Source organism: Embiotoca jacksoni, unplaced genomic scaffold (assembly GCF_022577435.1).
Source record: "Embiotoca jacksoni isolate LCO1_2020_lvr unplaced genomic scaffold, fEmbJac1.0.p SCAF_29, whole genome shotgun sequence".
NCBI classification, from domain to species: Eukaryota; Metazoa; Chordata; class Actinopteri; family Embiotocidae; genus Embiotoca; species Embiotoca jacksoni.
The window spans coordinates 5,367,057-5,388,295 of NW_027185380.1; the positions used below are offsets into that span (position 1 = coordinate 5,367,057).

Genomic DNA, 21,239 nt, shown 5'->3' on the forward strand with positions numbered 1-21,239 from the left:
AGAAGAAACAGCAGCCCGCGCAGCTTGACTTGTTTACATGATAGAGAGGTTTGTCCCGGTCAAGCACGGTGTCCTCTGTCCTCCGGTGTATTTGGACCACAAGTCCGGACGGTTGCTGCTTCCTTCATGTTTCCTCACTATAAATATGTTAATGACGTCACGACGTCGCAGCGTGTTGACTGAAGTCTTCATTCAAACAGAAACACCTGGAGGAGGAGGAGGAGGAGTCACTGCAGCAGCTGACAGCTCAGGTCGGCACGTCATCACCTGATTATTATTTTATTTATTTATCGTCACGTGACGTCCTGTGGATAAACTTTCTGAATGACATGCGACAATAGACGTAACACCTCAGCACTGTGTTCATCATTAACATAATGATTAAATTTTTATTTATATTAGTGTAAAGACTGACTGATACGTGAACTCTGACCTCTGCTGACCATCTGATTGGCTCCTGGTGAATCCCAGCTGTCTGCTCTTCACTCTTTATCATAAACATATGTTGTGTGAACATGTGATCCTGGTGTCACATGCTGCTGGGTCACATGTCAGCATCTTTTCTTCACAGCTGACACCGTGAACAGGAGGAGGTGTTTTATTTCTGAACATGGTGCTGTTGTTGTCCTCCGTTCGTGTGACTCCTCCTCTTCTCTGCTCCTCACAGGTTCCCATGGCTGCGGCATGTCGATGAGTCCAGAGCAGGAGGCTCTGATCAGCCGCGTGTTCGAAACCTACCTGACAGAGCATCACCACGGCGACATCATCCAGCTCTCTGCAGACACCGATGGAGACGGAGAGACCCATCGCCCCGTCGTGGTCAACGCCATGACTCTGTTCGAAGCCAACATGGAGGTGATGTCATGTGTACATGTAGTTCTCGTGTTATTTTTCACAGATGTGATTCTTTCCTCTGCACCAACACTGGTCTCATGCTGATGATGTCACAGGTCGGGGACTTCTTCAACGCCTTCCCGCGTGACGTCCTGGCTGTGTTCGACAAAGTGCTCCGAAGAAAAGCAGCGGAGCTCTCAAAGGATGACGGAGGACAGAAATGGACGGAGAGGACAGGAAGTTGCACTCTCCACGCCCGCATCACAGGTCAGACATCTGGCTGGGGGTCAAAGGTCAGACATCTGGCTGGAGGTCACAGGTCAGACATCCAGCTGTTGTTCACATGCTCCAGAGGTCAGACATCCAGCTGTTGGTCACATGTTTACATGTCAGACTTCCAGCTGTTGGTCACATGCTCCAGAGGTCAGACATCCAGCTGTTGGTCACATGTTTACATGTCAGACATCCAGCTGTTGGTCACATGTTTCCATGGTCAGACATCCAGCTGTTGGTCACATGTTTACATGTCAGACATCCAGTTGTTGGTCAAATGTTTCCATGGTTATACATCCAGCTGTTGGTCACATGTTTACATGTCAGACATCCAGCTGTTGGTCACATGTTTACATGGTCATACATCCAGCTGTTGGTCACATGTTTACATGGTCATACATCCAGCTGTTGGTCACATGTTTACATGTCAGACATCCAGCTGTTGGTCACATGTTTACATGGTCATACATCCAGCTGTTGGTCACATGTTTACATGTCAGACATCCAGCTGTTGGTCACATGTTTACATGGTCATACATCCAGCTGTTGGTCACATGTTTCCATGTCAGACATCCAGCTGTTGGCCACATGTTTACATGTCAGACATCCAGCTGTTGGTCACATGTTTACATGTCAGACATCCAGCTGTTGGTCACATGTTTCCATGTCAGACATACAGCTGTTGGTCACATATTTCCATGGTCATACATCCAGCTGTTGGTCACATGTTTACATGTCAGACATACAGCTGTTGGTCACATGTTTACATGGTCAGACATCCAGCTGCTGGTCACATGTTTCAATGGTCAGCCATATAGCTGTTTGTCACATGTTTACATGGTCAGACATACAGCTGTTGGTTACATGTTTACAGATATTATTATTGCTGTTATTATTACTATTATTCCAGTTATTATTATTATTACAACTATGATTATCATCATCATTATTCCAGTTATTATTATTACTATTATAATTATCATCATTATTATTCCAGTTATTATTATTATTATTACTGTAATTATCATTATTATTATTACTGTTATTATTATTATTATTATTATTACTGCTGTTGCTGCTGTATGTCACACAGGCAGGACTGTAGCTGCTCCAGAGTCTGAACGTTTCCTTGACTGGACTCCAACATAAAATAGAAGCAGCGTATTGAATCTCTAGCTGAAGCACCATGAAGGACCTGCAGCAGTAGATGATGATGTTCAGGGTTGTATTACCTGATCCAGGGGTGCTGGTCCTCCTGCGCTGATGCTCTCAGCTCTTCCAGCCTCGGAGATCACAGATGATGTTCAGACTGGTGTTTGTTTATTAATATTCACGTCCAGATATGAAAAGTGTTTCCTGCTGATTCTCCTGTTCAAGTGACTCTGATCTTCATGTCCAGGTCTGCCGGTGTGTCCAGAGCTGACCAGAGACACCATCCCCCGCTCCAGAGATGTAGGACACTTCCTGTCTGTGACGGGTACTGTCATCAGGACCAGCGTTGCCAAGGTAACAGCATCTCACCTGAACAGTTTGTAGCTGACCGGGACATGAATGCTGCGTGTGACACCATTTTTATCTCCTCCTCCCCCTCCTCCTCCTCTTCCTCCTCTTCCTCCCTCCTCCTCCTCTTCATCCTCTTTCTTCCATTTTTATCTCCTCCTCCTCCCCCTCCTCCCCCCTCTTCCTCCTCTTTTTTCCTCCCTCCTCCTCGTCCTCGTCCTCCTCCTCTTCCTCTTCTTCCTCAATCTCCTCCTCTTCTTCCTCTTCCTCCTCCTCCTCCTGCTCCTCCTCCAGGTTCTGGAGTATGAGCGTGACTACATGTGTACAAAGTGTCGTCACGTGTTCTCAGTTCAGGCGGACTTTGACCAGTTCTCCTCCTTAGTTCCTCCTCCTTCCTGTCCGAACCCTGCTGCCTGTAACTCCTTCAGGTTCAGCTGTCTGTCTGCAGGAGGAGAGCCGGCTGCCTGCAGGGACTATCAGGAGATCAAGATCCAGGAGCAGGTACGCTACCGGAGCACCAGGGCCTTCAAGTCTTGTACGGTTTCATTCATTTGTTGTGGTGTCCTCAGGTGCAGCGTCTGTCCGTGGGCAGTGTCCCGCGGTCACTGGTGGTGGTTCTGGAGGATGACCTGGTGGACGGCTGTAAATCTGGTGAGAACTGTAGATACGAAGGTTTGATGAGATGAAGACAGTTCATCAAACCGCTCCAATGGGGCTGAAATTCAAGTTCAAAGTCACACGGAACCTCCAAACACATGAACAGCGAAGCTGTGATTTATACTGAGGTTTGTTTTTAGAATAATTAATATGAGGCAAAAATCACTCTATTTGAAGGAGGTGTTTGTGTGTTAAAGTGATTCCAGCCATGAAAAAAAAAACGACCGCAGAAGGAAAAGAAAATCTGATCCCATTGAAATAAAGAAATCAGTGAGGAAGTCAATGTGGGAAAAACAAAAAGATCAATAGATTAAATTAGGAGAAGATGGTGAGATCTTTCTGTGATGAGCAGCTGACTTGATTTCATTCAGTGAACCTTATGACGCAACCTGTGAACTCTGAGGGACACATTCAGGACCTGGGACGGGACACATTCAGGACCCGGGACGGTGACACATTCAGGACCTGGGACGGGGACACATTCAGGACCTGGGACGGGGACACATTCGGGACCCGAGACGGTGACACATTCGGGACCCGGGACGGTGACACATTCAGGACCCGGGACGGGACACATTCAGGACCCGGGACGGGACACATTCGGTACCTGGGACGGTGACACATTCGGTACCTGGGACGGTGACACATTCGGGACCTGGGACGATGACACATTCGGGACCTGGGACGGTGACACATTCGGGACCTGGGACGGTGACACATTCGGGACCTGGGACAGAAAATCAGTCAGGACATAGGACGGGGACACATTCAGGACCTGGGACGGAGACACATTCAGGACCTGGGACGGTGACACATTCAGGACCTTGGACGGGGACATATTCAGGACCTGGGACGGATACACATTCAGGATCTGGGACAGCTCCCCAGAAGAACTGGACTGGGATATCCTAGCAGTGATACCTACAGAACGCTGTTGGCTGTCGATCAGCATTCAGTTAATTCAATAACTCTAAAATATCATCTCTGGACAGACGATCTGTCTGAATAATTTCTGCCTCTGACATCAGAAATGTTTAACAGGTGTAAAACATTCTCTACGTATTCTTTGGTTTCCTGCGTCTCCTTCACAATAAGAGCAGCCGTCTCTCCTGATGTTCATCTGATCAATACCTTCAGTCGTACTAAAATACACACGATCACTTCTCCTGTTTCTACTGTCAGGTTTAGTAAACATCACAGCTGATAAATTTATCTGTTTACAGTATTTCATAGTTCAAGTAGAAACATTCTCACTGTCTGTATGACCTCAGAAACCTGTTTGTGCTTTCCGATGGTGCCGTGCTGCCGCTGTTGGTCACTCTGACCTCTGCTTCCAGGAGATGACGTCACCGTTTATGGCGTGATGTGTCTGCGCTGGAAGCCGATGTACGACGGCGCCCGCTGCGACGTGGAGCTGGTCCTCCGAGCCAACAACATAGAGGTGAACAACCAGCAGGTGGCCGATGCTCTGCTGGTGAAGGATGCTCAGAAAGAGTTTGAAGAGTTCTGGAGGAGCTACATACACGATCCCATCGCTGGTACATTAACTGTCCTCAGGACTCTGCTTCACCTTCATCTTATATTTCCTGTTATTTAAAACGCTTGGCTCTCCGTCTGCAGGGAGGAATCACATCCTGTCCAGCCTCTGTCCGCAGGTGTTTGGCATGTATGTCATCAAACTGGCCGTTGCCATGGTGCTGGCCGGAGGGGTGCAGAGGACCGACTCCTCTGGCCCCAAGATCAGAGGTACGTCTGTGAACTCGGAGTCAGTTTCAGTTTATAATTTAACAGTTGAACCGAGACAGACTTCAGGGATCATCGTCCTTCACTGAAAACAGGTGAATGAGAGACAGAAGACAGTGAAGTGCTTTAATTGCTGAAGTTTAAACACTGTGTGTAATCTCAGTGTGTTCCCCTCCAGTCCTCCTCAAATCTCTCCGGTGTCCTGCAGACCGGTGACTGTACCGGACCTCCCATACCGGGTCTCTGTGTCCTGGTTTCTGTGTCTGGTCCTCAGTGTCTCTCCTCCCTCCTCTCCAGGTGAGTGTCACATGCTGCTGGTTGGAGACCCCGGCACGGGGAAGTCTCAGTTCCTGAAGTACGCAGCGAAGATCATGACCCGCTCTGTCCTCACAGCTGGAATCGGATCAACAAGTGCAGGTGGGTCCTCGCCGTCAGCTGTTCCTCTGTTCATCATGTGTCCGGAGTCACAGCTGGATGCGCTTCTTCATTCTGACCGTACATAAATAACCATAATCAGTTGACATGAGTGAACGTGTCCTCTGAAGGGCTGACGGTGGCCGCGGTGAAGGACGGGGGGGACTGGCACCTGGAGGCGGGGGCTCTGGTTCTGTCCGATGGAGGTCTGTGCTGCATTGATGAGTTCAACAGCATCAAGGAACACGACCGCATCAGCATCCACGAAGCCATGGAGCAGCAGTCCATTAGTGTGGCCAAGGCAGGGTACGACACACGCACGCACGCACGCACGCACGCACACACACACACACACACACACACACACACACATACACACACACACACACACACACACACACACACACACACACACACACTTTATTTGCCTTTTGCACGTATTGAGGTTTTTCCTCTCCTCTCCTCTCCTCTCCTCTCCTCTCCTCTCCTCTCCTCTCCTCTCCTCTCCTCTCCTCTCCTCTCCTCTCCTCTCCTCTCCTCTCCTCCCCTCTCTCCTCCCTTCTCTTCTCCTCTCCTCCCCTCTCTTCTCCTCTCCTCCCTTCTCTCCTCCTCCTCCTCCCCTCCTCTCCCCAGGATAGTGTGTAAGCTGAACACCCGGACCACCATCCTGGCAGCCACCAACCCTAAAGGCCAGTACGATCCCAACGAGCCTCTGTCAGTGAACGTGGCTCTGGCCAGTCCTCTGCTCAGTCGCTTCGATCTGGTTCTGGTTCTGCTGGACACCAGAAACCCAGAGTGGGACCGCATCATCTCCTCTTTTATTCTGGAGGACAGAGGTACAGGAAGTGATTTTAAATTTGGAACTGAGCTGCTAAAAAAGAATAAAGTCTGAATATTTTCACGAGTGTATTGTGATGTTATAATTAATAACTACAGTGTAAAATATGTCTTGAATACTCTGAACATAAAGTTACTGATACATTTCAAACTATTGTTTCATCCGAACACTAACATTATTTATTATTATAATCTTTGGTTAAATATGATTTTAAAACATTTATTGTAATATTGTGACATGAATAATGAGGTGATAAACCTGCAGTCTCCGTCTGTTGAGTCAGGCCTTCCTGCAGAGTCGTCCTCTCTCTGGCCGATGGACAAAATGAAGGCGTACTTCAGCGTGATCCGACGGCTGCAGCCGCAGCTGTCCGAGGAGGCCGACTGCATCCTGACACGTTACTACCAGCTGCAGAGGCAGAGCGACGGCCGCAACGCTGCCCGCACCACCATCCGCATGCTGGAGAGTCTGAGCCGGCTGGCTGAAGGTGAGAAACCTCTGGACCTCAGGTCTGTTCAGTCCTTTACAGAGGCATGGATCTACAGTCAGTTGACCTCCAGCTGACCTCTGATTCAGGGGTTTTGGTCACTTCTGGCTGTAACACATCTAAAAACCTTGTGACTGGTTCAACAAAAGACGTGGTGTAATACAAAAAAAAAAAAAAAAAAACATTTCAGAGAGGCAGAGTCTCAGCAGTGAAGATGGGGAGAGGTTCACCACTCTGTGAAAGACTGTGTGAAAATAGTGCAACAATCTAAGAATAATGTTCCTCAACGTAAAACTACAAAGAATTAGTGGGTTTCATCATCTACGGTTCATAATATGCGTCCACAAATGCAGGTTAAAACTCTCCAAAGAAGAAACCAGATAGAAACATGATCCATAAACACCGCTGCCTTCTCTGGACCCGAGATCATTGAAGATGGACTGATGTGAAGTGGAAAACTGTCCTGTGGTCTGATGAATCACAATCTGAGATTTTGTTTGGAAATCATGGACACTACATCCTCCAGGTTAAAGAGGAGAGGGACCATCCAGCTTGTTATCAGCACTCAGTTCAAAAGCCAGCATCTGTGATGGTACAGGGATGCATTAGTGCACATGGCAGGGGTAGCTTGAACATCTGGAAGGAAGCATTAATGCTGAATGATATATTCAGGTTTTGGAGCAACATATGCTGCCATCCAGACAACATCTCTTTTAGGGAAGGTCTTGTTTATTTCAGCAGAACAACGTCCAACCACATTCTGCACGTATTCCAGCAGCATGGCTCCGTAGTAGAAGAGTCCGCTGATAAACTGGCCTCCTGCAGTCCAGACCTGTCAATCATTGAAAACATCTGGAGCATCAGGACATGAAAAATACAACAAAGGAGACCCTGAACTGTTGAGCAGCTCAAATCCTTTATCAGGCAAGAATGGGACCACATTTCACCTTCAAAACTCCAGAAACTGGCCTCCTCAGTTCCCAAACGTTTACAGAGTGTTGTTAAAAGAAGAGGTGATGCAACACAGTGGTGAACATGATCCTGTCCCAACTTTATAGGGATGTGTTGCAGCCATCAAATTCAAAATGAGCAGATCTTTTTATAAAACAACAGATTCAACATTTGATATGTTGTCTTTGGTCTATTTTATATTGAATATATTAGTTTACATGATGTACAAATCACGACATTCTGGTATTATTTATTTCCCACAGGGTGCTAACCTCTCTGGAAACAGGGTTGTAGGTAGAAAACATGATCCTGCACAGAAAATGTAAATAAGTTGAAAGGTGTCTGAATAGCTGACGGCATTAAGCGGTTGCGGTGACACAGAGTTGTTTTTACGTTGCAGCTCACGCCCGGCTCATGTACAGAGAGACCGTCACCACAGAGGACGCTGTTGTCGCTGTCTCTGTCATGGAGTGCTCCATGCAGGTATGGACCAACCAAACCTGAATAGTGCTCGGCAGTATAAGTTGATATTTGCAGCTGTGTCAGTGACGTATTTATCCACGATGGACCAACATTTAAAAGGAGTTCCTCTTTCAGGGCGGAGCTCTGCTGGGAAACGTAAATGCGTTACTCACCTCGTTCCCCGATGACCCACATCAGCAGTATCAGACACAGTGTCAGACTCTGCTGCAGGGACTGAACCTGCCACACCTCCTGCAGAGGGAGATGGACCGACTGGACAGGTGAGTCTCAGTTATACTGAGGATGTTGGACGATCTAATGATGTTGGATGATCTGATGATGTTGGATGATTTGATGTTGGATGATCTGATGATGTTGGATGATTTGATGATGTTGGATGTAGGTGATCATTTAAATGAGAAACAAAATCCCTGAAGTGAAAGTTTGGTCCCAAAATCCGATGTTACGTAATTCAATAATTGATCCAATGGACTGTGATCAGTGATGTTGATCAGCGACCACAGAGAGATTTGTGCTACAGAAGTGAACACAGGTGAGTTTACTTCAGGTGTTTCCTCTGTTTACCAGGCTGAAGAGCAGGAGCTCCATATTCAACCCTCCGACTGATCACAGCGACACACACTCCATCAGCCAATCACAGGGCCGGAACGTCAGCCAATCACAGGGCCGGGACATCAGCCAATCACAGGGCCGGGACATCAGAAGGAGCCTGAGGAGTGATATCACAGTAGGGAGTGGCTCCATCTTTCCATCACTGTCACCAGAGGAGATGGCCCCGCCCATAATCACATCCACTCAACAGAACCTGAACAGAAATCCAACCTCCAGCTGGTCAGATGTGTCGACGGGGTCCGAACAGTCCGGCTGTCCAACTGAGGAGGACGTCCTCAGCACCACCGGGTCAACGCTGAGACGCCGTGTCAATCCAGATCCTCCAGAAACTATCAGGAAACATGTAAACCAGGAGGAGATCCTGCAGTCTGAGAGACGAAGAGGTGGAACCGGTCCAGAGTCATCAGGAGGTCCGATTCAGAAGAACCTGAGACACAGAAGACTCAGACAGCCGAGTCAGCAGTGTGAGCAGGACGGAGGGGGACATGGAGACAGGGTGTCGTCTGCAGATAAACACTGTCCCTCATACGTCCGAGATGAGGACAGACGGTCCTCTGACCCAGAGAGAAGACGTGAGGAGGACGACGGGAGGGACGGGGCCGTCTCTCGGACCATGAGTTCTGTCCTCAAAGAGAAGATGGCAGCTGGAAGACACACAGACCTGAACGCACATCTGTCAGGCTTCATGTTCAGGCCAAGGAGGATGAGACTGAACACACAGGAGGACCCAGTTCGACCAATCCCAAACCAGAACCAGCTCCACAGTCCATCAGCAGGGGGTGGACCAGAACCGGACCACGAGGTGTTCCCCTCCAGAGAGGACAAAGAAACTGGAGGTGGTTCTACAGAAGACCAGCAGAGAGCCAGCATCAACACTGATGACACTCCAGAACCACCTGCAGAACCACCTGCAGAACCAGGACCCATCAGGAGCCCAGCAGCCTTCCGGTCCACAGTGGCCTCCTCCACTCTGGCTAAACTCTCCAGGTTCTCTTTCACCTGCACAGCTGAGTCCACGAAGGCAGAACCGAGTCCAGAACGGAGACACCTGAGAGACAGGATGGCAGACAGCCCGCTGAGGACGAGGAGCAACCCCCCCCCAGCCTCCGAGCCCACAGTAGGACAGCGTCCTGAACTAGGGACAGAGTCTCCAGCAGTGTCCAGAGGCGGGACAGACACAGAGAAGACGGACGCTGGTTTTATTCACCAGCACGGTTCCATCGGTCTGAGGAAGAGGAAGTGTTTTGAACTGGGCCCTCTGTCTGGGACTGACAGCATCTCCACGGCTCTGTCCTCAGGACGGTCTCTGTTCGCCTCCACTGAGCTCAGTAACGATGTTCTGGACACCGACTGGGACCAAGAGGTGTCCAAGAGGCCCAGAGTGTGAACACCGTGGACACTGAAACCTCGAGGTCTCGTCCCACGATGTCTCCCTGAGCTCTGGACGCAGACTTTCATTTCCTCACAGTTTTGTTTTTGTCTCATCTTCCACATCGCTTAGCAACCAGTGAGACCTTTTTCTTGCACCTGCTACGGGACAGCATCCGTCCACCATGTCTTTGTTCCCCTGTGTTGTCTTTACTGTTGCCCTTCCACTGAGGACGGGTCGTGTGGAGCGATGATCAATAAGAAAATCACCTGTCTGAGTTTCTCTGTTGTGAACTCTTCATCTCCTGTCTGTCTGTCTGTCTGTCTGTCTCTCTGTCTGTCTGTCTAACAGCAGCTTCTTTGAGAAGAGAAACATTCATGTGTTTGTTTATTGTCTGAGACTTTATGACCTCAGTGATTTCAGATGTGATCGACTGTGTGAAATCTGTCAGTCATTCTCTCAGTAACTCTGAACTTCCTATCAGACATTCAGCGTGTCCCGTCGACCGTCAGCAGGATGACCCTCTGATTGGGGACACTCTGATCGGGGACCCTCTGATCAGGGACACTCTGATTGGGGACACTGAGTCACCTGACCCCCATCATGAAAACACAAGTGCTCTCAGTGAATAACTGAATTATTTTGGATATTTTGGTCGTTCAAAGCATTAAAATATACTTTTTACTATTTTCATCAGTGTTTTTATTTAAGGCCCTAACTCGCATAACTCATATTATAGGATATAGGATAATATTAAAATGAAATATATTTTTACTGGCATTTTTTTTTTTTAAGAAGTTTGGTTTCAAGTTTAAACTAAACAGACAGTTCTCTTTTTTTCTTTCTTTTTTCCTGCTGGTTCATCTTTTTTTGAGCTTCTGACACGCCAGGCTGATCTGTCAGGAAGTCATGTTTCCACTGAATGGTGGAAATGAAACCAACAGTCTGGTTATCATACTGCGATGGTTTGATTCTCATCATTTTATGAACCACGATGAGAAGGAGGCAGCTGCTCTGATTTTAGAAGTCGGACCACAGTGAAGTCTGAAGTCAGTCCAACACTGTTGAAACACTTTAGGATCAGGACACCGCAGTGACGTGACAGACAACAGAAACACTGATTTATTTTATTTTATAAAACCATAGACTCTCATTTAAATCAGTGTTTAGAAACGTATATTTGTGCTGCTGACTGTTGAAAACAGTTGGACTGTTCAGGAGACACTCAGCTGACGTGATGATAAATATTATTAATCTCATCTGTTCGCTGAGTTTCTGTCCTCTCAGACATAATCAGTGTGTAACATGGAGCTGTAATCTCCGCGGTGGCTTCTACACGAGACACTTTTATTCTCTGACACCTGAAGGTTTTAACAGAGAAGCTGACGGAAACGTGAATGTGATGCTGACGACCTGCAGGAGGAGAAATGAGACGTGATGACTCAACAAGACACTATTAAGTACTTCATCACTCCGTCATTGAGGATAAACGGCTCTCAGAGCAGGAAGCGTCTGGTCACCCTGAAAGTAGATTGATCAACATTCAGTGTTTCAGTCTGACTCTTCATCATTCAGTGTTTCAGTCTGACTCTTCATTCGGTGTTTGTCTGACTCTTCATTCGGTGTTTCAGTCTGACTCTTCATCATTCAGTGTTTCAGTCTGACTCTTCATCATTCAGTGATACTCATCCTGCAGACAGCCATGTGAGTAGTGGATGTGGGGATCAGCTCCTGCTGCGTCCACGCTGCCCTCTGTTTCAAAGGTAAAGAACACGATCCACCTTTCACACCAATTCACAGATTTTTATTTAATTCGTGATCAAGAATTTTAGACCATTTTAGACTTGAAAGGAAAAACATTTCAATGAACTGCACCACAACAAACAACGATGAAACAATGTGATGATGAAACTAAAAGTCAGAGTTCACACAGATCCACTCTTAGTCATACTAAGTCCAGTCTGAATCAGTCCATCAGCAGAACGTCACTGTGTCACGTGACATGTGGGCGGGTCTGTTGGGGCAGTACACCTCTGGAGGAAGAAAGCCGCTCCTCCTCTTCCTCTCCATCATTTTCGAGATCATCAGGTGGAAAATCTCCACGATGTTGAGGAGCACAGAGAGGACGGCCATGGCCAACATGAAGACGATGAAGATGGTTTTCTCCGTGGGCCGACTGATGAAGCAGTCCACCGGAGTTGTACAGGGGTACTTGGGACATGAGATCTTACTGGGCATCATGATGTATCCGTACAGGAAGTACTGGCCCACGACGAAGGCCGCTTCAAGCATTATCTTGAACACCAGCTGCATGATGTAGCTGACCAGCAGAACGCCTTTCAGCTGCACTTTACCGTGTTCATCTGAATACTTTGGAGCTTTAATCTGCCCGTTCTTCCCGAGCTTCTGCTCCAGGCGTCTCCTCAACTTGTTCTCTCTGCGGATCACCAGAAGGACGTGGCCCAGATAGATGAGCGTCGGAGTGGAGACGATGAGGATCTGAAGGACCCAGAAGCGTGTGTGGGACAGAGGGAAGGACAGATCGTAGCAGCTGTTCTTACATCCGGGGCTTTTGGTGTTACAGTTCATGTTGGCTTGTTCATCTCCCCAGATTGTATCCACACCAGCAGCCAGGATGAAGATCCTGAAGAGGAAGAGGACGCTCATCCAGACCTTCCCCACCACCGTGGAGTGAGACTGGACCTTGTCCAGCAGATCAGACAGGAAGGACCAGTCCCCCATGACTCCGACTTCCAGCAGAGCCACCAGAAAACACTGGTGAGAATTCAGAACCACACAGAACATAAATCAGAACCTTCAAACATCTACAACTGAAGGACTTTTCATGGAAGAGGCATCACTTCACATCACATCACAACACTTCACGTCGCGTCACATCACGTCACACCACGTCACGTTGCTTCAAATCAAAATCACTTCACATTATTTCACATCGCTCACGTCACTTCACATCAAAATCACATCACATTATTTCACATCACTCACTTCACATCCCTTCACTTGACGTCACGTCACTACACTTCACTTCACGCCACGTCACTTCACTTTGCATCGCTTCACATCAAAATCACTTCACATTATTTCACATCACGTCACGCCGCTTCACGTCACGTTGCTTCACATCAAAATCCCTTCACATTATTTCACATAACTCACTTCAGATCACTTCACTTGACGTCACGTCACACGTGAAGTCACACGTCACGCCACGTCACTTCACTTCGCATCGCTTCACATCAAAATCCCTTCACATTACTACACGTCATGTCACTTCACTTCACATCACATCACATCAAAATCACTTCACATTATTTCACACCACTCACTTCACATCACATCACTGCAGTTGACGTCAGGTCACACTTCACGTCACACTTCACGTCACACTTCACGTCACGTCACTTCACATCGCTTCACATCAAAATCACTTCACGTTATTTTACATCGCTCCACTTTACATCACATCAAAATCACGTCACATTATTTCACATCACTCACTTCACTTCACATCACTTCACTTGACGTCACTTCACTTCGCATCACGTCACACCACGTCACTTCACTTCACTTCGCATCGCTTTACATCAAAATCACTTCACATTATTTCACATCACTTCCATCACTCCACGTCATGTCACGTCACGTTAAATCACATCACATCAAAATCACTTCACATTATTTCACATCACTCATCACTTCACATCACTTCACTTGATGTCACGTCACTTCACTTCACTTCACTTCGCACCGCTTCACATCAAAATCCCTTCACATTATTTCAAGTCACTCACGTCGCTTCACATCACGTCACGTCGCTTCACGTCACGTCACCTCATAAACAGACAATGTGAATATAAATGAAGTGTGTTAATAACACACCTCCAATTTTCCAGACAGGTCACAAGTCACAGACTCAAACAAACATTCAGTATCCAGTTTAACTTTTACTTTTTGGAAGAAATCTGTCACTAGATTTTATCTGAATATAAATATGATTTTTATTAATTATATGAATTTGCTTTCAAGTGTATTTTAAATTCTACAAGTTCTATACTAATATTATCTGATTGTTTCTGTCGGATCTTTGAACCAAAGATTAATTTCTATGATAAATCCCATGTTGACTTTAATACCTTCAGTTAAACATGCATATCTTTCATAAACACTTTGAGTTTATACAGTTTGTCCCCATAGATTTTTGTTGAATTAAAATTCATAACTCTGACATAATCATATTCCTGTATTCACATTTGACTGATTAATAGTTAATATTGCACTTGTATTGACAGTAGTAAGTGTTCCTACCTCAGTAATGACTCTGCTCGGTTCAGTCAGTCCTGTGTTGTGAGGTTCCTTCACTTCCTCTTTATATTTGAGGCTGATTTTGCCAGATCATCAGATTCCTCCCACTCTGGCTGACCGACTCACACTCCCTGACAACGTAACCGATGTCCTTATGTTGAAATCAACACGCCTCAGATATGACGGCTCCTCTTATAGGAGTGGTGGTTAGTCATCGACACTGAGCGGCTCGGCTCGGTCGAACGGGCACCGATCCGGGAACCTCTTCAAACGCTGTGCCGAGTTCATTTAATGGTTCTGTTCAATGTTGTGGTCCTTCAAAACAACACCATCAGACTGAGTGAAGAACAGCAGAGTGACATGTTGAAAAGCTTTCCATCATTGACTTCCAACATTTCCATTTTGTCTTTGTCCTTTTCCACAACTTTAGTTTTTAAAATGCTGAATCTGTTCTGAAACGTTTATTCATTTATTTTTATTCAAAATTACTGTATTGTAAACAAACAAAAAATCTGGAGCTTCCTGTCCTGATTGTTGTGTTTTCTATTTTCTGATGCGGTGTGATGACTGTTCAGTAGTTTTATCTTTTTTTTATTGGCGTATATGATCTAATGACATAGTTTGGTTTTGAGGACAGATGGAACTGTTTTGAGGAGATTGTTTGTTTTTTTGTTTGTCAGAGGTTTGGTGAATGTAATCTGAAGATCGGGTTTTGTGCTCACAGTTGTGACGTAGCGATCATGAAAAACTGTAAAACACGATGTGACCTTAGTGTGGATCCGTCTTTATCGCCTGATGGAGGAAAAGGCTCCTCTGTTAAAACTGCGCTTTAATTCTGAATTATACAACCAGTAGTTCTGATCTAGAGATCTGGTTGGTCGACTGAACATTTGGGACAAATCATCATGACATCACACCCTGCTCATTACTGGAAATATCACTCCTCCTCCTCAATGGGAATATAGACTTAGAATAGAATTTCATGTCATATGTGTACGTTGCTAAGGGTCGGACTGCTTCCTGGAGTAGTAAACATTGCACAAGTTATATCAGAGTCTACTGATTGTTTGCCAGTTTTTATGCAAACCCCATGTGTTGCCATGGAAATGGAGATCACACCAACAAATAGTTGTATATTTTGAGAGCGAATTGCTCCACAGTATGAAAACATTATGAATTCATGTTTTATTTAGTTGGTCACTTGTATAATCTCAGTGTTACACTGGAGGGTGTTTTAACATCATTATCGGTACGACAGTGATGCTTACGGAGCCAATAATGACGTTAAAACACAACCTCTCCTGTAATATTGCTAAAATAATGTTTGATAAAATAACCACAGACAGACAGGATGAGATGCAGTGAGATGGTTTTACACTGCAATAGTGATAATAAGAAAACATCTGTACTTGGTGCAGTCTTTTTCTGTTTCTGTAATGCAGTTATAAGTAATTCCTCATCAAATCAATAATTTATCATCATCTTGTCGTAGTGACAGACTCTCTGTGTCATTTTAACGTAAACTGTTTGATTAAAATCGTCTTTTACAACATTTATTAGACTAAGCCATGAAGTGACCGCTGACCTCCAGGCACGGACTACAAACCATTTCACATTTGCACAGTTGGACGACCTTTGCCCCAGATTGTGGATCAAAACACAGGAAGTGAGGACGGAGAACTTTTACTCTCATGTAGATACAGAAACGGTCAGCTCAGCAAACAAAACCAGAGGAGACACGTACGGCCTGTAGAGGAGACACGTACGGCCTGTAGAGGAGACACGTAAGACCTGTAGAGGAGACACGTACGGCCTGTAGAGGAGACACGTAAGACCTGTAGAGGAGACACGTAAGACCTGTAGAGGACCTGTAGAGGAGACACGTAAGACCTGTAGAGGACCTATAGAGGAGACACGTACGACCTGTAGAGGAGACACGTACGACCTGTAGAGGAGTGTTTTACAAAGAGAGAAAAGGAGCTCAGAAATGACCAAATATTTCTGTTCAATAATAAGAAACACGGTTTCCGTTCATCCTACGGGAGCATTGCTGTGATTGGTCGCCGTGTGGCTGCATCAATCACAGCTTTTCCATGAAGACACTCTGATGTGAGCTTTTCTAAAAGAGAATAAAAATCGTATCAATTATAAGTCCAATATTATTCACCTCAACAGAAGAGGACACGGAGACCAGATGTCCTTTTATCACAAGTTACACAGCAGCATGTTGTAATTTCATATCATCCCCTTTAGATTAACACACATCTCCCAACATTGTTTCACATGAACTGGGCGTGTGTCTCTGAAATAAATGCACACCGAGTGAATCAACGCTGGGGACATATGGGAGGAGTATGATTAATATAGTGAGTTGATGACAGGAATACGTGGCTCCCTTTACGGAACCTGGAGGTGATGAAATCCTGTCAACAGACTCGTGGTCACAAGGGTGAGTGGAAGGAGAAGCAGTGGAGTCAGGCAGACCAAACCCTCGACCTCGGCACTATTTAAGCGTCGTCTGCTGGCGCCTGACCTCCACTTCCTCCGGGATGGACTCACGGAAAAATCTTCCCGACATCTGAAGCCTGACAGGCGAGTACATTTCACCTTCTACCAAGTTAAAGCTTTGAAAAGGTTGTTGTGTCGCAGCAGGTCACAGATCAGCTGTAACACACCGAGGTGGGGATTTTATGCCTGTAAATGATTCTGTATTTATGAAGCCAGTGAAAACACTTTATTTCAGCCATCATCTCATCTCTGCTCCGGTGGAGGCTGACAGTCTCAACCTGCTTGTTTATGTAGAAACTGTTGGATTTCTTCCTGTAATACTGTAAAATCTGAACCTGAATATGTTATGATTTGGAGCAACATAAATAAAAATGAATTTAGTTGATTTATAAACTTCATTTAATTTGTTTGTGCTAGAATTTAAGTACAAACTAATTGTACTTATTGTACTCCAACTGTGTCCGAGAATCTACAGTGAAGCTGAGGAAAGATACCAAAGTAGAGTCCGCGTTTCGTTCGTCTCCTCCGGGCTCCTGTAGAAACATGGCGGCGCAACATGTTGCACTTTGTGAAAGAGGATCCGGCATCCATGAAGGGTTCATTCAAAGATCCTGAAAACATTATGATTATAGTTATATGATTATAAACTAAAACAATACAATATGTCCTTTCTGCCATCAGACCCTTAAATCCTATAAACCGGACGTACTCTGTAGCTCTGCTGCCCCCTGCTGTGGGTTTCTATTACTGCTCATTATGAACTGTCAGTATCACACAGGTGTCACTGCTTCTTCATGCTTGTAGACATGTTACGTGCAATTCTGTCTACTTTTACTATTTTAGTGGTGGCCACAAGAGGGCAGCAAACGACCTGTGATGTGTCACCCTGACGTCAATAAGATCAACTTTAGCACTTTATTTACCAAGTTGATAACTATCTTTTCCATTCAAGCTTCACCAACACGATTACAAAAATAGTAAACAGTGATATGAAGAGAAATTAAATGTGTATAATGGATATAGATCTGTGGCCTCAGTTACTGTTCAGCCCCTGAAGCTAGTGTTCCTCTGCAGACTCGTATCTGCACGGTGGGGACTATATTTCATCTGTGGGAAAATAACGAGGGAGAACGATACGGTGAAATAGAGAGTGTCTATTTCCTGTCTTTATTTGACATAATTGTGTTTTTTTTCCATAGACATGTCCCAGAAACTGAGGTGGAAATTTTATTTAGAAATATTTGGGGTTTCTGTAGTCCACTGTGAATCAGTGTGACTACGAGGTTGGAGGAGTCACATCGCGGAGCAGCTTCAACCGTCAACATCCTTCTTGTGACAATTATTAACATGAATGTTTCTGTGAATTCTGTTTTCAGTCTCTTTCCATCTCTTTTTATGTCGCTAGATTTTATATATACATATATCCCTCCTTTACTACCAGCAGACTCCTCCTGGACTTTTCTTTGTGTCTGTAAACATGAAAGGTTTGTCCAGAGAAGGTCTGAGAACACGTTTTTTAATGAGTAAACAGCTGTAGTCTCACCAATATGAAACATGTTTTCCTTGTTGAGACACATTTAATCCCCTCTGAGTCTGTACTGCAGAAACATTAATAAACACATTAATAAACACAACGTGTCGTTAACGTTGGATGTTTCTGTGTCTCAGTCTGCGGCCATGGGGGACTGGTCCTACCTGTCCTCTCTGCTGGACAAGGTCCAGTCTCACTCCACCGTGGTGGGGAAGATCTGGATGAGCGTCCTCTTCCTCTTCAGGATCTTTGTCCTGGGCTCCGCGGCGGACAAAGTGTGGGGGGACGAGGTGTCCGAATTCTACTGCGACTCTCTGGAGCCCGGATGTGAACACGCCTGCTACAACTGGAAGTTCCCCATCTCCTACGTCCACTATTGGGTGCTGCAGATCACCTTTGTGTCGACGCCCACGCTGCTCTACCTGGGCCACGCGGTGCACATCGTCCACAGAGAGAAGAGGATGATGGAGCGGCTGCAGGGCGCAGCGGTCCTGAAGAGGCCCCGGTACACAGACGAGCGGGGGAAGGTGAAGATCAAGGGCCTCCTCTTCTGCACCTACATGACCCAGCTGCTCTTAAAGGTGGTCCTGGAGGTGGGCTTCAGCGTGGCACAGTTTTACATCTTCGGCTCCGTCTTCATGGTCTCCTTCTTCCACTGCACCATGTCTCCACCCTGCGCCCACTTCAGCGGGGCCCAGTGCTACGTTTCCCGCCCCACCGAGAAGACCATCTTCGTCATCTTCATGCTGGTGGTTTCGGGGATTTCGGTGCTCCTGAACGTAGTGGAGATGATATACCTGCTCTGTAACCGGAGGAGAGAAGCCAGGAAGCAGGTTGGAGCTCAGCAGCAGGAGCTCACCGCACTGCACCCCCCATCCATCACAGCGTGGCGGGTCGAAAGCAGCCAGCACCGAGAGCTCCCAGTGTGGCCTCCGCCTGCTCCGCCTGATGGATCACACGGGGACTCCATCAGTAAACAGAAGGACACCTGAAGGACTCAGCTCACCTGTGGAGGGTTGATCTGAAGATTCTGTTGCTTCAGTCACTCTGGAATACCAACTGTTTCTTCATGTGGTCAGTAGACGGATTCTGTGAGAGGGTCTTAACTGAACTGTAAAATGTTCTGTTCATCCTGATAATCAGGATTCCAGGTACCATTAAAACCAGCCCCTCTGTCAGACGAGATGAATGACTCGGTCTGTTATTGAAGTGAAGCATATTTGTAATGAATGCTATGTTCTTTGGAAATATGAGTTTCATTGTGCTGGAATAAATGTTTATACATAATTAATCTTTCTCAATAAGTAGTAAATTAATATGGGAAACGGTCATTTATAAATCAGCAGCTGCAAGGGCGTAACCATGGTAACTACATTGAGTATGTCGTCAAAAATGTCATACTATATACATGTTGTCCAATGAAATATCATAGTATAGAAATAGTGGAGTTGTTGCAGTCCGGGGAGAATGGTGTGTGTGTGTGTGTGTGTGTGTGTGTGTGTGTGTGTGTGTGTGTGTGTGTGTTCGCGGAGAGTGGAGGCGTCTGGAGGACCGGCAGGGTGGTCTGGATAGACTGAGTCAGGAGGAGAACAGACACAGATCAGAACCAAATGAGGAACTTACAGCGAGCTACAGCAGCGTGGTACCAGGTGAGCTGACAGAACGTACTGACCAAGATGAAGTGCAGGACCGAGGTAGAAATCCTGCCAGAAGGAGATCAGTGGAGCAGCGGCAAGAAAAACCTCATGTCCTCCAAAATGTCATCTTCTGGTCTCCTCCTGGTCTCCTCCTAGTCTCCTCCTGTTCTCCTGCTCTCCTCCCGTTTCCCTCCCGGTCTCCTCATGTTCTCCTCCTGTTCTCCTCTGTTCTCTTCTGTTCTCCTCCTGTTCTCCTCCTGTTCTCCTCCTGGTCTCCTCATGTTCTCCTCCTGTTCTCCTCCTGTTCTCCTCTGTTCTCCTCCTGTTCTCCTCCCGGTCTCCTCCTGTTCTCCTCCTGTTCTCCTCCTGTTCTCCTCCCGTTCTCCTCCCGGTCTCCTCCTGTTCTCCTGTTCTCCTCTGGTCTCCTCCTGTTCTCCTCTGGTCTCCTCCTGTTCTCCTCCTGTTCCAAGTATCCTATAACTTTATGTCAGCTTTATAATGAAGTTATTGGTCCTCCTACAGGAGGAGCAGATACATGACTGTCAGACAGGAGAACATGAACTAATCTGGATTTGCTGATATTACGTACCTGCATCGTAATATTTCCGTCGCTGGGTGGCGCTGTGCACCAGTGCGGTGCAGCACGGACTCCGGGAGGTGAATGGAAAGTTACAACATTCACAATCAACATGTTTTAAGTTTGACTTCAGAGGAGTCAGAGGAGTCAGAGGAGATTCATAATGATCATATCATCACACGGATGTTCAAATATTTGTCAGAGTTTATAAAAACACAGATTTATTTCGTAAAGTAAAATAGCTCCAAAATTAAAAACTCCCAGTGGACTGACATCATCAGTAAAACAAGAGTTTAAACCTTTATAGGAGAAGTGATGTGGCAGTGTAACACATTATAATCATATTATTATCACATTGTGGATTCATTGTTAATATCGACAGCAGCTCATTTAATGGAACATTTAACATTTATATAAGAAGTTTTCTTTAACATGAAGCTATGGAGATTTATTTTCCTGCACATTACAGACTTGTTTTTGGGTTTTCTTCCAGGATTTGTGA

The 21,239-nt window shown here is 46.1% G+C and overlaps 3 protein-coding genes across 4 annotated transcripts; 2 read left to right on the plus strand and 1 right to left on the minus strand.

Annotated features, from left to right (window-relative positions):
• The first annotated feature begins 30 nt into the window (after nt 1-30).
• On the plus strand, nt 31-10,850 carry mcm9 (minichromosome maintenance 9 homologous recombination repair factor). The gene is made up of 15 exons (XM_069161760.1): nt 31-251; nt 668-855; nt 951-1,101; nt 2,507-2,613; nt 2,902-3,108; nt 3,177-3,258; nt 4,602-4,802; nt 4,885-5,010; nt 5,305-5,424; nt 5,553-5,727; nt 6,055-6,257; nt 6,543-6,746; nt 8,098-8,180; nt 8,295-8,440; nt 8,748-10,850. The coding sequence occupies exons 1-15, from the start codon at nt 38-40 to the stop codon at nt 10,177-10,179; spliced, it is 3,639 nt and encodes a 1,212-aa protein (XP_069017861.1). The 5' UTR covers nt 31-37; the 3' UTR covers nt 10,180-10,850.
• Nucleotides 10,851-11,939: 1,089 nt separating this feature from the next.
• On the minus strand, nt 11,940-14,509 carry LOC138205648 (gap junction Cx32.2 protein-like). 2 transcript variants are annotated; one of them, XM_069161761.1, is made up of 2 exons: nt 14,488-14,509; nt 11,940-12,936 (listed from the first exon to the last, which is right to left on the minus strand). In XM_069161761.1, the coding sequence occupies exon 2, from the start codon at nt 12,901-12,903 to the stop codon at nt 12,136-12,138; it is 768 nt and encodes a 255-aa protein (XP_069017862.1). In that variant the 5' UTR covers nt 12,904-12,936; nt 14,488-14,509; the 3' UTR covers nt 11,940-12,135. The 2 variants fall into 2 exon arrangements, with proteins under 2 accessions (XP_069017862.1, XP_069017863.1); XM_069161762.1 differs by lacking the exon at nt 14,488-14,509 and adding an exon at nt 13,974-14,440.
• A 2,434-nt stretch (nt 14,510-16,943) lies between these two features.
• LOC138205537 (gap junction Cx32.2 protein-like) lies at nt 16,944-19,788 on the plus strand. The gene is made up of 2 exons (XM_069161567.1): nt 16,944-17,076; nt 18,661-19,788. Exon 2 carries the CDS (start codon nt 18,670-18,672, stop codon nt 19,513-19,515), a length of 846 nt encoding a protein of 281 aa, XP_069017668.1. The 5' UTR covers nt 16,944-17,076; nt 18,661-18,669; the 3' UTR covers nt 19,516-19,788.
• The last annotated feature ends 1,451 nt before the right edge of the window (nt 19,789-21,239 follow it).